Below are 14286 nucleotides of genomic sequence, written 5' to 3' on the forward strand. Positions count from 1 at the left end.
AATTCAGGACACAAGCTTTGTTAATCATCCTCATTGGGGGTAGTTACTAAAATGGTTAACTCAACTAATTCAACAGCAATCTTTGTCTTGCAATAAGAAATACTTTTGAAAAAGATTTAGTTCAGGATTTCTAGAGCTCTCTTGTGTTCCTCAGCTCAACATTTCTCACCCACAGTGATAATATCCAGGTTACTGATATAAACATTCTTGTAGCTTTTATCATGGCAATATAGGTTACCACTTACCAGGAGCTCCGGACATTGCAGAGCTGAGTTCAGCCACTTGTACACCCAATAGTCAACAATGACATGTCCTAGTTAAAGGCCTTCTACACCTCAGACACATTTTTGCAACTTGCTGAGTGGTCAATGCAGTTTTCTTTAATAACTTTAAGCCTGCCTATACACTTCTCTCACCCCTCTGTGACTGGCCAGTGGTCACTGGTCAATGCAGTCTCTTTGCCTCTGTGAGTACAGCCATCAGCCAGTACTGAATGGTGGATGAACAACATTCCAAAAACTAGGACACGCTATCAAAATAACAAAACTGAAAGGAACTGTTTTAAGTCATTGCCCTTGGTAACTACCATTCGGCACCAGCAGCAGCCAAATGACTGCAAATAGCAACTTGACATTCTCACAGCTGCAGCAGATATCAATATGGCCATAGATGTCTTTAAGCATTTAAAGAAACATATTGGTGTCAGTCAGAAATACAAGGTAGGTGCATATTGTCAGCATTCTTTGTTACATTAGCAAAGCAAGACTATGAATATCATTACATGCATTCATAAGTCAGCACTATGAACTGACCTAGGTTCAGCCTTAGGAAAATTAGTTAGGCTACATAAATAGAGAACCTACAGCAAAGCTAAAATTACCTTAAGATGGAAAGAAAGAAAAAGAGTGAGTGCCCCAGAAACAAAAAGTTTCACTTATATCCAAAGAAACTTCCAGTTTATTAAAGGCTACTCTGTGACTTCACACTGTGGGTGTGCCTTGGGTGTGTTGTGCATGTCAGTCACATTAGGAGCTTTCTACTGGCTTGCATGAGCATGTGATTGACAGGACACGCTGCATGGCTGTGAAGACGCCGGACCAAAGTGGGAGCTTTCGGTGACTTGTCTATTGGATTCCAGGAATCAATGTGTTTCGGAATTGAGGCAATTTGTTTATACTTTGCCAGTCACAGAGCCTGAGCATGTGAGCAGATAAAGCTCAATGGCCTTCCCTAAAATGATCAGAATTATGTTCTCTAGAGTATCTTAAGGGAGAACTCTGAATATAGTCTTCTTGCGGAAACAGTGGTTCTCTGAAGTAAATGAGGGATATACATTGCAAGAACCTGACTGCTTCTTACAGAAAGCACCTTTCTTATAGAGAATAATAAATGCCTTTCACCCCACCACCATCACCGGGTATACAGTATACTAATACTGATATCGATCTATATATGTGATATCAGATAACCGTTATGAGAACATCTAATGCCACAAGAGCAGCATTAGAAAGACAATGGTGGAGATGAGGATTGCTCCAGCAGCCACAGCAGAACCTGGAAGACAGAAGGATAATCACTAGTTTGCATCTTATAATACAAAATACACACTCACATACAATTTTACATTATCATGTATCTAAGTGATGAGATTTTAAAGGACCATTATCGTGAAAATCATAAAATGTAAAATATATGTAAACACATGCAAATACGAAGTACATTTCTTCCCGAGTTAAATGAGCCATAAATTACTTTTCTCCTATGTTGCTGTCACTTATAATAGGTAATAGAAATCTGACAGAACCTACAGGTTTTGGACTAGCCCATCTCCTCATGGGGGATTCTCAGGGTTTCAGTTATTTACAAAAGCACTTTGTGAATGGCAGTTGCTCCATCCAACTGCTAAAAAAGTGTACAGGCATCAGGGAATAGCTTATGTTGATGGTTCCTGTGATTATAACAACCTCAGGTTCATCTAAAAGACAAAATGAGACCAGGAGCCCAATGGTGCAGAATTGTGTAAGAGTCAGGAAAGCAAATTGCTAAGGATGTGTATACTCACTAAGGCCTAGTGCACACCAGAGCGGTTCCGTTGCGTTTTTAGGAACACTTGCGGCTGAGGAAACGCTTGGGTAATGTATTTCAACGGGCTGGTGCACACCAGAGAGGGTCGGTTTTAGCAGAAACGCAAACTCCCGGGCTGTAGCATTTTTTGGATTTCTGAGGCGTTTCTGCCTCCAATGTAAAGTATAGGAAAAACGTAAAACGCTTGATAAAACGCCAGATCAGAGCGGTTTTCCAGGCGTTTTTGTTACAGTAGCTGTTCAGTAACAGCTTTACTGTAACAATATCTGTAATCTGCTGCACAAAAACACTACCAAAAATGCTACACAAAACGCTTGCAAAACGCTTCATAATAATAGGAAAAAACGCTTCAAAAACCACTAGCATTTTGCGGATCTGCTAGGGTTTTTTGGTGTGCACTAGGCCAAAGGCGGGTTGCAAATCCTTGCAACCACCGTCAGAGCAGGCGGGAAATTAACCGTCCCCACACGGTTTCCCAGGTCTGTTGACAGGAACTGGGTGGTCTCACTCCGGAAGTTCTTTAGGACAACTAAAAGACACTTAAAACAGGGTGGAGGCGCCAAATGCATAAAATATAAGCTAATAAGTTATTAATCTTATAGACAGAGAGAAAAACTTTCCTCTCTTGAAAAATTTGGACCAGTTTATTGAAAAAAATGTCTTTTATTCAAGCACATAAAATTGACAATGTGTTTCACGGGTACTTGCCTGCTTCCTCAGATCAGTGAAAAAAAAAAACAAGTGTGCCTTCACTGCTATTGCTGTGTATCAAGTATGAGCACCTCTCTGAGAGGCGCTTATGCTTGCTACACAGCCATAGTAGTGAGTTAAGGCACCTGCTTTTTTTCACTGATCTGAGGAAGCGGGCAAGTACTCAGGAAACGCATTGTCAATTTTATGTGCTTGAATAAAAGACCTATTTTTTCAATAAACTGGTCCAAATTCTTCAAGAGAGGTAAGATTCCCTCTCTGTTTATAAGATTAATATCTCATTAGCCTATCTTTTATGCACTGGGCGCCTCCACCCCTGTTTTAAGTGTTTTAGGCATCAGGGAGGCTGGCCAGCATCTTACCTAATAAAGCCTAAGTGTCTCTGCGTCCCATGTCCTTGTAAGTGTGTTTTTTTTTTTTTGCTCTGCGCATGTGCAGGGACACAGAGACACTGACGCATGGCTTGCAGGGGAGGACGGGGCCAGGAGGGGCGAACGTGTGCGCGCAGTGGTGGCCGCACGTGATGCAGATTTGTGTGCGCGCAGTGGGCGTGTGCGAGCGGTGGGCACATGCGCGCTGACAGACCTAGAACCCCTTATTAAACGGGCTAAGGTCCCTAGTATTTGTATAAATCCTTTTCAGAGAGTGACTTTGTAAAGAATAAGGTCATTCTGAGAATCCTCATGAAGAGATGGCCTAGCCCAAAACCTGTCAGTTCTGTTAGATTTTGCCACTCCTATAAGATTAAGTATAGAACTTATTTCAATCCAAAACGTCAAAAAGTCACATTAAAAAACAAAAAAACAAAAAAAAAACGCTGTCTCTGCGGGTGTCTTTGCTGATCCCCCCCCCCCCACACACACACACACATACACATACAATCAATATCTTTCGAACAGGGCTTGATTCACAAAAGCATGATAACTCAGTTATCATGCCTAAAAGCTTTGCACGTGCAAACTACTTAGCACCCTAGTTAGCACATGCAAATTACTTAGCACCCTAGTTTGCACTTGCAAAGCCTTTACACTCGAGTATGCTCTTGCAAGCTTTTAGGCGTGATAACTGAGTTATGTGAATCAAGCCCTGAGTGTCCACCTGGCCAGTAGAGTACTAAGTGGCTGATTAGCAGTGCACCATACACCTCAATTGTTTCATTAAAATGTGAGGAACTAGTTACTTGACAAACCACTGTCTATCAGGGGTGCTTGGATACCACTTTTCACTATCTGGAACTAATTTGGATCCGGATATCCAGATATCCGACCCCAGTATCCGTCCGGATTCGGATATCTGAATTGAATCACAGGAGGAAATAATCATATACTGTTGAAGTTGTTTGCAGCTAGATTTGCTGTGCAAACTATCTAAATTTTAGATAAGATACATAGACAAGTAACTTGTTATAGTTAGTTTTTCATCTCGGATCCGCTTTAAGTTCTGACAACCATACATTCTAACTAAGGCCCTTGTCCTGGCCATGTTGTACTTCTTACTAAATATAACCTAACAATGCACAGGGCCGGCGCTACCATAGAGGCAGAGTAGGCAGCTGCCCCAGGGCCCCAGAGCTTGTAGGGGCCCCCAGTGGCTACAAGAGGAAAAAAAATTCAAATCGACCTTATAGTTTTTGAGAAAATCGATTTTAAAGTTTCAAAGGAAAAAAAATACACATTTAAAAACCAGCCGACTTTAATGGTTAATAGCAAATCCACCTTACATTCTAGAAACCCTAAATTTGCAGGATATGTTAAGGAGATCATTGGGAATAAGAGGAAAAATGCGGTAAATGTCACTTTTAGTACCGAACGGTAGTGTAATTTTAAATGTATCAAAAGAAAGAGCAATAAATTTCCTGACGGGGTTTCCAGGGGGTCCATACGCAGCCGCAGCGCTCTGGCCTGGGATCGCTATACAGATGCACTATGGCTGTATGAAGATCCCTGGCATTTTTTTCCTATTTTCCCAATTTTTTTTTTATGTTTAGAGTGTGGGAACTTTTTTTTTTAAATTATGTGGGGTCCCCCCTCCTGAAAATTTTTAACCCCTTGTCCCCCCTGCAGGCTGGAGTAGCCAGAATGTGGAGCTCCGACCGATTGGGGCTTCAAACCCTGACTATACCAGCTGCAAAAAAGGTCCCTTAATGCCAATTTTTGCTCCGGGGTATCTGTTGGGGGGGGGGGGGCAGGTTTATTTTGCCCTGGGGCCCCATTGTTGCTTAAACCGGCCCTGACAATGCACTGCCTCTAGGTATACATATTGTATACTACACATTGTACACTACCTCCCTATTCTTTTAGCTTGTAAGCGCACAAGAGCAGGACTCTCTCACTGTTTTGTGTCCTGGAATTTGCTATACATTTTGTTCATCCTCACGCTAAATTTGTGGCTGTAATTACTATGTCTGCCAATTTTGTGTTATGTAAGAGTGTCCATATTATATTTTTACCATTATATATAGTATTATGTACCCCATGTTTGTTTCCTACTCTTATAAAGTGCCACAATGTTTTGCGGCGCTTTGCAATACAAATAAAATAATAATAATAATTAGCAACCTCAGTTCAAAGGATTTCTGTTCCTGCACTCATCCAAAGTTGCCACTCAGAATCATTACATTCAAAATGTTCAGCGCTGTGTGCACTTCCTGGAGATACCAATGGCCAATTGCCATACAGTGCTTATCTTCCCTGTGTCCTTTTATTGTTTGTCTATGCGGGATCATTCTTTTCTTTTTGTTATTTCTAGGATGTTTACCCCATGTAGCATCTATAGCCACATTCAGTGTGCTTTATGAAGTACACCACATTGCTGGAAGAGCAACCGTACAACCCTGTTATATAAAAGGCCTCTGTCGCATATGTGACTTGTGGTGATTGGTTAAGGTAATTGCACAATTTGAACTAAAGTGCCTGTGCAGTACACTCCGGACAATGTAGTCCTGGATTTACAGCTGCACTTGCGCAGGTGCAGTAGAGGATGACCTCGCAAGGTCAGCCTTTGCACCGTTGGGGACCCAGGGCTGGCGGCTGAGAGTGGAGCTGAGTGGAACATTATTATTATTTTTGTTGTTGATTTATATAGTGCCTGCATCTTCTGTGGCGGTGTGCAATAGCATACAAGGTATAACAATACAGAGTACACAAATCAACACTTGATACAGGACAAGAGGGTATAACAGCTAATACAGTGAACAAATTAACTACAGGTTTTACAAAAGGTGGGGGGTATTTACACCCATTACACAACATTGTGAGACAAAAGGGGAAGAGAGCCCTGGCCAAAAGGCCTTACAGTCTCAACATTTAAGGTATAGGACAATAGGTAAAGGGAAGCTGTGTGTGGAGTGGTAGAAATGGTGGTTAGTGGGCAGGGTCCTAGGTAGGAGAGTCAGCTGGAGGGGCTGGAGGAAGCCCCGGGTAAATAGATTTTTTTTTATAAGTTCGGACATTCCCTTTACGAGCATTCAGTATTAGATCAAGATCAACAGATAGATAGCATTGCTTAAAGAAAATAAATATGGTAGTCTCCCTATATCTGTAGATACATAGTCCCCTAGATATAAAGAATAATAATGTAAGCACTCTCGTTTCCTTCGACATCCTGAAAGTCATGCTGAAAGATTCTGTGGTTTCCCTTTAAGCAGCTTTAAAGGAATCATTTCGCTTGAAATAAGTGCACTGCTTTTGACTGCTCAGCCGGCAGAACTCGTTGTGCTGTAAAATCTTGGAATGCTTTTATGTCTTTCTGCTAGCAGAGAATATAGACACTGAAAGCAGAAGTGTCTGTTATTGTCTCACACTGCCCCCTAGTGACAAATGGCGATACATACACATTACAGCAGTACTAACTGTAGCAGTGAAATGTAACAAATAAGAAATACAAACATCTGTTAAAATAAATTGGCCTGGAGCACATGCAGGCCACTAAATAAATTGACTGCTTAAGGGTTAAACTGACTGTTTGGAACATAAAAGTGACAGTCCGCCTGAGGGACAGTTAGTGACAAGGATTATTGAAATTACTCTGTAAAGCTCAGCCCAAAATGTCATGGATAAACAACAACAAGAACAACTATCATTACTATAATAATGATGATCTCAATGCGTATGTCAGTGTGCAGTCAGATTGCAAAGTGATTCCTTACACAATACCTCATGGACTGATCACTGTTGCTGTATAAATCTCAAATCCATATAGTCATTCCTCCAAGTTAATCTTATTTGGGACCCAGCAGCATGCTACTTACGCATGTAACATGCCTCCTGGTCACTGAGAAAAGGTGTTCATGAGGATGAAGATGGAAGGACACAGATTTGAGGGAATGCACCTGCTGGACAGGTGAGCTTGCCCCGCTGTGAATAGGCTGCAAGGGCCCAGAGAGACCACACTATTCACTTGGGGGTAGAATGTGGGGGGTCATCATCTGGCTCTGGGGCCCTCAGCAATTGCCCAGTTTCCTCTGTGAAAGTGCTGGACCTGGCTTTGGCATAATTGCTCATTACAATTTTGAGGATACTTTTCATGAGTGTACTCATTTCATTACAATGCAACTATCAAGAATATTTCATTTGATTCTTACTTCCGTCAGGTGGCACGTAATCTGTAAAACAGAAATAAAGTGCTCAGATATTTTTCATAAAAAAATAAAATAAAATATTCTGTTCTCGAAATTGTGTTACCATTACCAACATATGCAGAATAATTAAAGGACACCTATAATCGGGTAAAAATAAAAAGTCACTTCAGTATGGAGAAACCTCTGGATCATCCAGAGACTTCCACCATCTTCGTACACCCCTCCTGCGCTGAGATGGAACCCTCTAAACAATCGTTGACCTTAATGTGAAAGATTGCTTGCGGCTGCATTCCTCTCCATGTACAAGCACGGCCACACTGTGCAGACATGGAGTACAGCTCGTTACCTGAGTACAAATTGGTTGCTCATTGAAATTTCATAACAAATTCCTTTATTATACCAAAATGTTTTGAATCAGGATGATGCCATTTATTTGCTAACTTAGAATAGAAATGGTATCATCTTGATTCAAAACGTCTTGCTTTTACTGATGGCTAACATGGTACAAAACTCTACTGATTTTATTATACCAAAAAAAAACATGATTGTAAAAACAATTACAAACATCAGACAGAAGGACACAGATTGAAGAGAGCACACCAACTGGACAGGTGAGTTTGCTCTGCTGCGAATATTGTGCAAGGGCCCCAAGTGACCTCTGTTCACTTGTAGGGAGAATCGATGGGGCATCAGCTAGCTCTGTTGCCTGGGCAATTGCCCTGTTTCCTCTATGGAAGAGCTCTCTACTATTATGTGGATACTTTTCATGAGTACTCATTTCCTTACAATGCAACTATCAGGAATATTTCATTTGGTTCTTACCTCCGCTACCGCCAGGGGAAGTAGATCCTGTAAAACAGAAATAAAGTACTCAGATCTTTTTCATTTAATACATTTAAGGCACTTTTTTTCCAGTTCTACAAACATTAGGTCGGGATAGACACACAGTCACTCAATGACCAAGTTTATGAGCTTTGGGGTCCTTGGTATCAATAATTTGTATATCCCATAGAAATTAAACAAATCAGATTGGCTGTTTGACTCCACCCCTTTCCAAAATTTGAACCCCACTCACCCAGTGACCGACTGTAACAGGTTTGAGGCATCTAGATTGTAAGCCTTTGGGCAGGGTCCTGCTCCTTTTGTGTCTTACCTGATCATGCACCTCCATTACTGTGAACCCATGCTATGCATCTGAGTGAACCTAACTTGCCTAATCTCCATGCTCCCATCCAGTGACTAAGCATTACCTTGTACTCATACTGTGGTCTTTCTTGTATTCATGTAATGTCATTTTGCTGTATGTCACCCCTAAATATTGTCTGTAACCTAAACTAATATCCAGCGCTGCATAATATGTTGGCGCTTAATAAATACAATAAATAAATAATAAATACAATTAATAAATAAATAAAATAAATCTGCTATTAACAGTGTAAAAATGGCAGCAGTTTAAATATTCCCCTTGAAAATCAACAGGTGAATTTTAATTGGCTATTGTAGGCTCCACCCACTTCCCTGAATATTAATCTCAGTGACACAATGACCAAGTGGGCAAAGTTTGAGAATCCTGCCATTATCAATCAGTGTAAGAATGGCTGCAGTTTATATTTTCCCACTGAATTTTTTTTTTAGCTTTGCCCACTTTTTGTAACAAAGGGTTTGATTCACAAAAGGGTTCTAACTTAGTTAGCACGCTTAAAAGCCCCTTAGCATGCCTAAAGTCCTTTAGGACGTGCAAAGTTTAGCAAAGTTTAGCGCTGCGCGGTGCATGCGAAATGTTGCACCGGGTGCGATTAAACCGTCGCACCGGGTGCATCAAAACCGACGGTTCAAGTGCACTGCACAGTGCTAAACTGTGCACGCAATCAATAAAAGCTTTGGGCACGCTAACTGCTTAGCACCCTAGTTAACACGCCCAAAGCTTTTAGGAGTGCTAACTGAATTAGCACCCTTTTGTGAATCGAGCCCAATGATTGGCTGGTTGTGGCTCCGCCTATTTAATGAATTTAAGCCCCAGTCACCCAATGACCGACTGGTGCAAGTTTGAAGTCTCTGCCATTAACAGTGTAAAAATAGCAACTTTGGTGCTCGGGCCTTTTCCTATGTAGCCCCTACTTTATGGAACTCACTTCCACAATCAGTACGAGAGGCTCATTCTCTGGACAGCTTTAAAAAAAGGCTAAAAACTCACCTCTTTTCCCGAGCCTTTGAGACTGCATAATGCAGGGTCACAGCACTTTGAGTCTCCAGGGAGAAAAGCGCATAAAAATATTATTGTTATTGTTAAATATTCCCCTTGAAAATCAATAGGTGAATTTTGATTGGCTCTTGTAGGCTCCACCCACTTTCCTGAATCTTAATCTCATTCACCCAGTGACCAAGTGTGCCAAGTTTGAAAACCCTGCGATTAACAGTGAATGGCTGCAGTTTACATCTTCCCAATGAATGGTTAAAATTTGATTTGCTGTTTAACGCTCCGCCCACTTTTCCTGGATTTGTAACCTCAGTCACCAAGTGACTAATTGTGCCAAGTTTGGGGACTATGGCTTGATTACTGTGAGAATGGGAACCTTTTCCATTTTTTCCATTGACATGAATGGGTGAAATCTGATTTGCTGTTTGTAGCTCCACCCGGATGGGGAGGGGGCACACGAGACACCCAGAACATATCATCCCAGATAATATGGGATTTGTATTCCAAGTTTTGTTGAGATCGGTCAAAGCGTTTTTGAGTGATCGCGGCACATACATACATACATACGGACAAACATACATCCGATTTTATATATATACTGTAGATATTGGGAGGGCTGCAATCTCACTGTATATTGGTGGATAATATAATACAATACAACTTACCTAGCTTTATAGGTCCTGATGTGACATCTGCTAAACCTATTGTATTTCTTGAAATGCCCATTCTCAGAACCTCAGGTAGCCAGAGGGATGAATCAATGCCTATTCTTGCCATAGGACAGATCTGTGTATGGACAACAAAAACTATACTTACATTTTGATATTTTGACCTAAAACAAATGTACTGTACTTGGTTCTTTATAACTGTTACTAATGTATTTTGTTCACTGTATTTCATTTAGCTCTTTTGTCTTAATAAGATAATTATCAAATGTCCCAAATGAATATTTTGTGTTTAGTAGGATGTTGGGCATGTTAGCAGCTTTGTACAGTCCCTTACAAGTCACCTTCTGCTTTAAAATTAACTGAAAGAGGAGACAAAGCATGTAAAAAAACACAGCAGACTGACTCACAGAGTAGGAACAAATGTGTACAGAGCTGAAATCTATTGCAACGCTGTACATGGGACAGCATTGCCCCCAGCTGTCCCCAGTAGTGGCTCACAATCTAATCCCTCTCATAGGTATCAGCCCATGAGAAGTGATCTGATGTATGGATCGCAGTCCAGGGCCAATTTAGGGGGGAGGGAGGGAAATAAAACAAATAGTTTTTTGTTTTTTTTTTAATTAGAAAAAAAAGTTTTAAATGAATTTAAAAAAATGCAGTAGCAATCAGAGACCACCATAAGGAAGCTCTATTAGTGACAAGAAAAGGAGGCAAGATGAATTTGGGAGCCAACTTAGTTGTATGGCCCGCAAAGGGGCGTAACAATAGGGGATGCAGCCCTTGCACCTGAGGGGGGCCCAGGGGCCCCCCTCTGGTGCGCTCAGGGCCGTTTTGGGGGACAGCAGGGGAAGCAACATGAAAGGAAAGCTGGCCACACATCGGCGGGGAGGGGGGGCAGTCCCTCCCCCCTCACCTCGGGCTGACCTCTCTGAGCTCCCCTCCTGCATCAATAATCAATGGCTGGCAGCGGCAGGTACACATACCTCCATCCACACACTGGAGGTTCCGATCTCTAAGTGTCTGACTTTACTTCCTGTTTAAACAGAGACTATTAGATGGGAGTGTCGGCATTTTCTGCCAGGTTCCTACACTGATCCAAGTATTGATCAATGATAATGAGTTATCTACAGTGGGATGTGAAAGTTTGGGCAACCTTGTTAATCGTCATGATTTTCCTGTATAAATCGTTGGTTGTTACGATAAAAAATGTCAGTTAAATATATCATATCGGAGAATAAACAAACACAGAACATTTGTATTGTGCTTTTCTCCTGGCAGACTCAAAGTGTCAGAGCTGCAGCAGCCACTAGGATGCGCTCTATATGCAGTAGCAGTGTTAGGGAGACTTGCCTAAGGTGTCCTACTGAATAGGTGCTGGCTTACTGAACAGGCAGAGCAAAGATTCAATTTCAAACCCAGGTCTCCTGTGTCAGAGGCAGAGCCCTTAAAGGAATACACTATCCAGCCACTGGAGATGGCCCTAACATTTCGCCGGCGAGCAGTGGTCTGCGAACATTGGTTGTTCGCCATCCCCCTTGAATGCAATTTTTTTTTAAGTTCGCATTTACATTTTTCCCATACACATTAATGGCAGGCGAGTGCCTGCCAAATTTACTGGTTAATAGCTAAGCCCCCTTACATGCTAGAAACACCAAATTTGCAGGGTATGTGGAGGGGGACAGTGAGTACAAGAGGAAAACAATTTCAAAAAGACCTTATAGTTCTTCAGAAAATCTATTTTAAAGTTCTCCTTCTGACCGTGGGAAAATTAAACGCCTGCCGACTTTAGCGGCTAATAGCAAAGCTCCCTTAGGGCTAAAAAAACCAAATTTGCAGGGAATGCTAAAAAAGAATAGTAGGAACAAGAGGAAAAAAAAATTCAAAAAAAATGTACAGTTTTTGAGAAAATCGATTTTAAAATTTCAAAGGAAAAATTATACATTTAAATGCGGTAAATGACAGTTCGTCAATGAAACAAAACCCACTGACTTAAGAGGTTAAAAGCAAATCCCCCTTACATGGTAGAAACACCAAATTTGCAGAATATGTTAAAAAGATAGTGGTAAAAAATATTATTTTCCTATTTTTTAAAAAATTTTTTTTTTTTATGTGCAGAGTGTGAGAAATTAAAAAAAAAAATTGATGTGTGGTCCTCCCTACCCAGCATATTTAACCCCTTGTCCCCCATGCAGGCTGGGATAGCCAGAATGCGGAGCCCCAGCCGACTAGAGCTTCGCACCCTGAGCTATACCAGCCCACATAGTCCATGGTATGGGGGGCTCCAGGGGAGAGGAGCGGCCAAGCCTTGCCTCCCACCCGGAGCCCTTGTCCAATCCATGGACAAAGGGCTCTTCCCCACCTCTGGTGCCCCAGGAGGAGGAGGAGGGGACGATGACTCCCTGGGGGGGGGGTCATGGTGGCATCTGGTGCCCACCATCCTCCAAGGAGAAATGAGTATTGGGGTACAAAGTGCCCTTTACCCATTTCCACAAAGGGTTAAATTAAATGAAAAAACACAACGAGAAAAAGTATTTTATTAATCTTAATTAACCAGAAGTACTTACCTGTACCTTTAAGAAGAAAATGTTCCCACCCCAGTATCTTAGGTAATGTCTCACACCAATATCCTCTGTAATGTCCCATGCCAGTATCCTCTATCTTGCGATCTTCAGAATTACTTACCTGTACCTTTAAGAAAATGTTCCCATACCAATATCCTCTAATGTTACGATCTTCGCTTTAACTTGATTGAAACTCTCCGCCGTACCGGTGCCACACACCGCCGCTCCCCCGCCGCACTGACACAGACACAGCTCTAGCAATACTAAGTATAGCTAGACCTAAGGATCTTTGAATTTCCTTACAAGGCTCCCCATTGGTCTATTAACAGACCAATGGGGAGACTTGAAGCCAAAATTCAAATATGCTCTAGCTCTGCTATACAAAGTATAGCAGAGCTGTGTCTTCCTCCATCTCCCTCCACGGATTTCTGCTCTCCTCTCTACACACTGCTCCTATCGCCCCAACCTTCCCTGGCACCCTGGAGCGCCCATAGCTACTATCTGTTAATAGACCAATGGGGAGCCTTAGAAGGAAATTCAAAGATGCTTTAGCTCTAGCTATACTTAGTACAGCTAGAGCAGTGTCTGTGTGCGGCGGGGGAGTGGCGGTGTGTGGCATCGGTGCGGCGGAGAGCTTCAATCAAGTTATAGTGAAGATTGAAACATTAGAGGATATTGACATGGGAACATTTTCTTAAAGGTACAGGTAAATATTTCCGAAGATTGCAAGATAGAGAATACTGGCGTGGGACATTACAGAGGATATTGTCGTGAGACATTCTCTTCTTAAAGGTTACAGGTTTCTGGTTAAGATTAATAAAATACTTATTCTCGTTGTTGTGTTTTTATTTGATGTAACCCTTTGTGGAAATTGGTAAGGAGGTGGGGAAGATCCCCTTGTCCATGGATTGGACAAGGGCTCCAGGGGGGGAGGGGAAGGCTTGGCTGCCCCTCCCCCGCCCCCCCCGGAGGCCCCCATAACATGGACTGTTCAGGCTGGTATAGCTCAGGGTGTGAAGCCCCAGTCGGCCGGGGCTCCGCATTCTGGCTATCCCAGCCTGCATGGGGGACAAGGGGTTAAATATGCTGGGTAGGGGGGACCCCACATCAGTTTGTTTTAAATGTCCCACACTCTTCACATAAAAAAATATATTTTTTAAAAAAATAGGAAAATAATATTTTTTTCTCAATGTCTTTTTAACATATTCTGCAAATATGGTGTTTCTACCATGTAAGGGGGCTTTGCTATTAATCTCTTAAAGAGAAACTCCATCCTAAGCAAACATACTGTCATTAAGTTACATTAGTTATGTTAAATAAAATAGATAGGTAATATAATCTCTTACCCACCCTGTTTTAAAAGAACAGGCAAATGTTTGATTTCATGATGGCAGCCATCTTTTTGGTTGAAAGGAGGTGGCAGGGAGCATGAGACACAGTTCCAACTGTCCTGTGTCCTGATCACCCCTTCCAGTTGCTAAGCAA

At 41.9% G+C, this 14286-nt stretch overlaps 1 protein-coding gene across 1 annotated transcript in view; it reads right to left on the bottom strand.

The window, feature by feature from the left end:
• Window positions 1–1483: 1483 nt before the first annotated feature.
• LOC137526031 (uromodulin-like) overlaps window positions 1484–14286 on the bottom strand; it is a 232403-nt gene continuing 219600 nt past the window's right edge. The window contains exons 15-17 of the mRNA XM_068247243.1: window positions 10238–10358; window positions 8198–8224; window positions 1484–1554 (exon numbers count right to left, since the gene is read on the bottom strand). Of these exons, the coding sequence (XP_068103344.1) occupies window positions 1484–1554; window positions 8198–8224; window positions 10238–10358 (219 nt within the window). The remainder of the gene's footprint in view (window positions 1555–8197; window positions 8225–10237; window positions 10359–14286) is intronic.

The sequence above is a fragment of the Hyperolius riggenbachi genome, chromosome 7 (genome assembly GCF_040937935.1).
Source record: "Hyperolius riggenbachi isolate aHypRig1 chromosome 7, aHypRig1.pri, whole genome shotgun sequence".
Lineage (NCBI taxonomy): Eukaryota > Metazoa > Chordata > Amphibia > Anura > Hyperoliidae > Hyperolius > Hyperolius riggenbachi.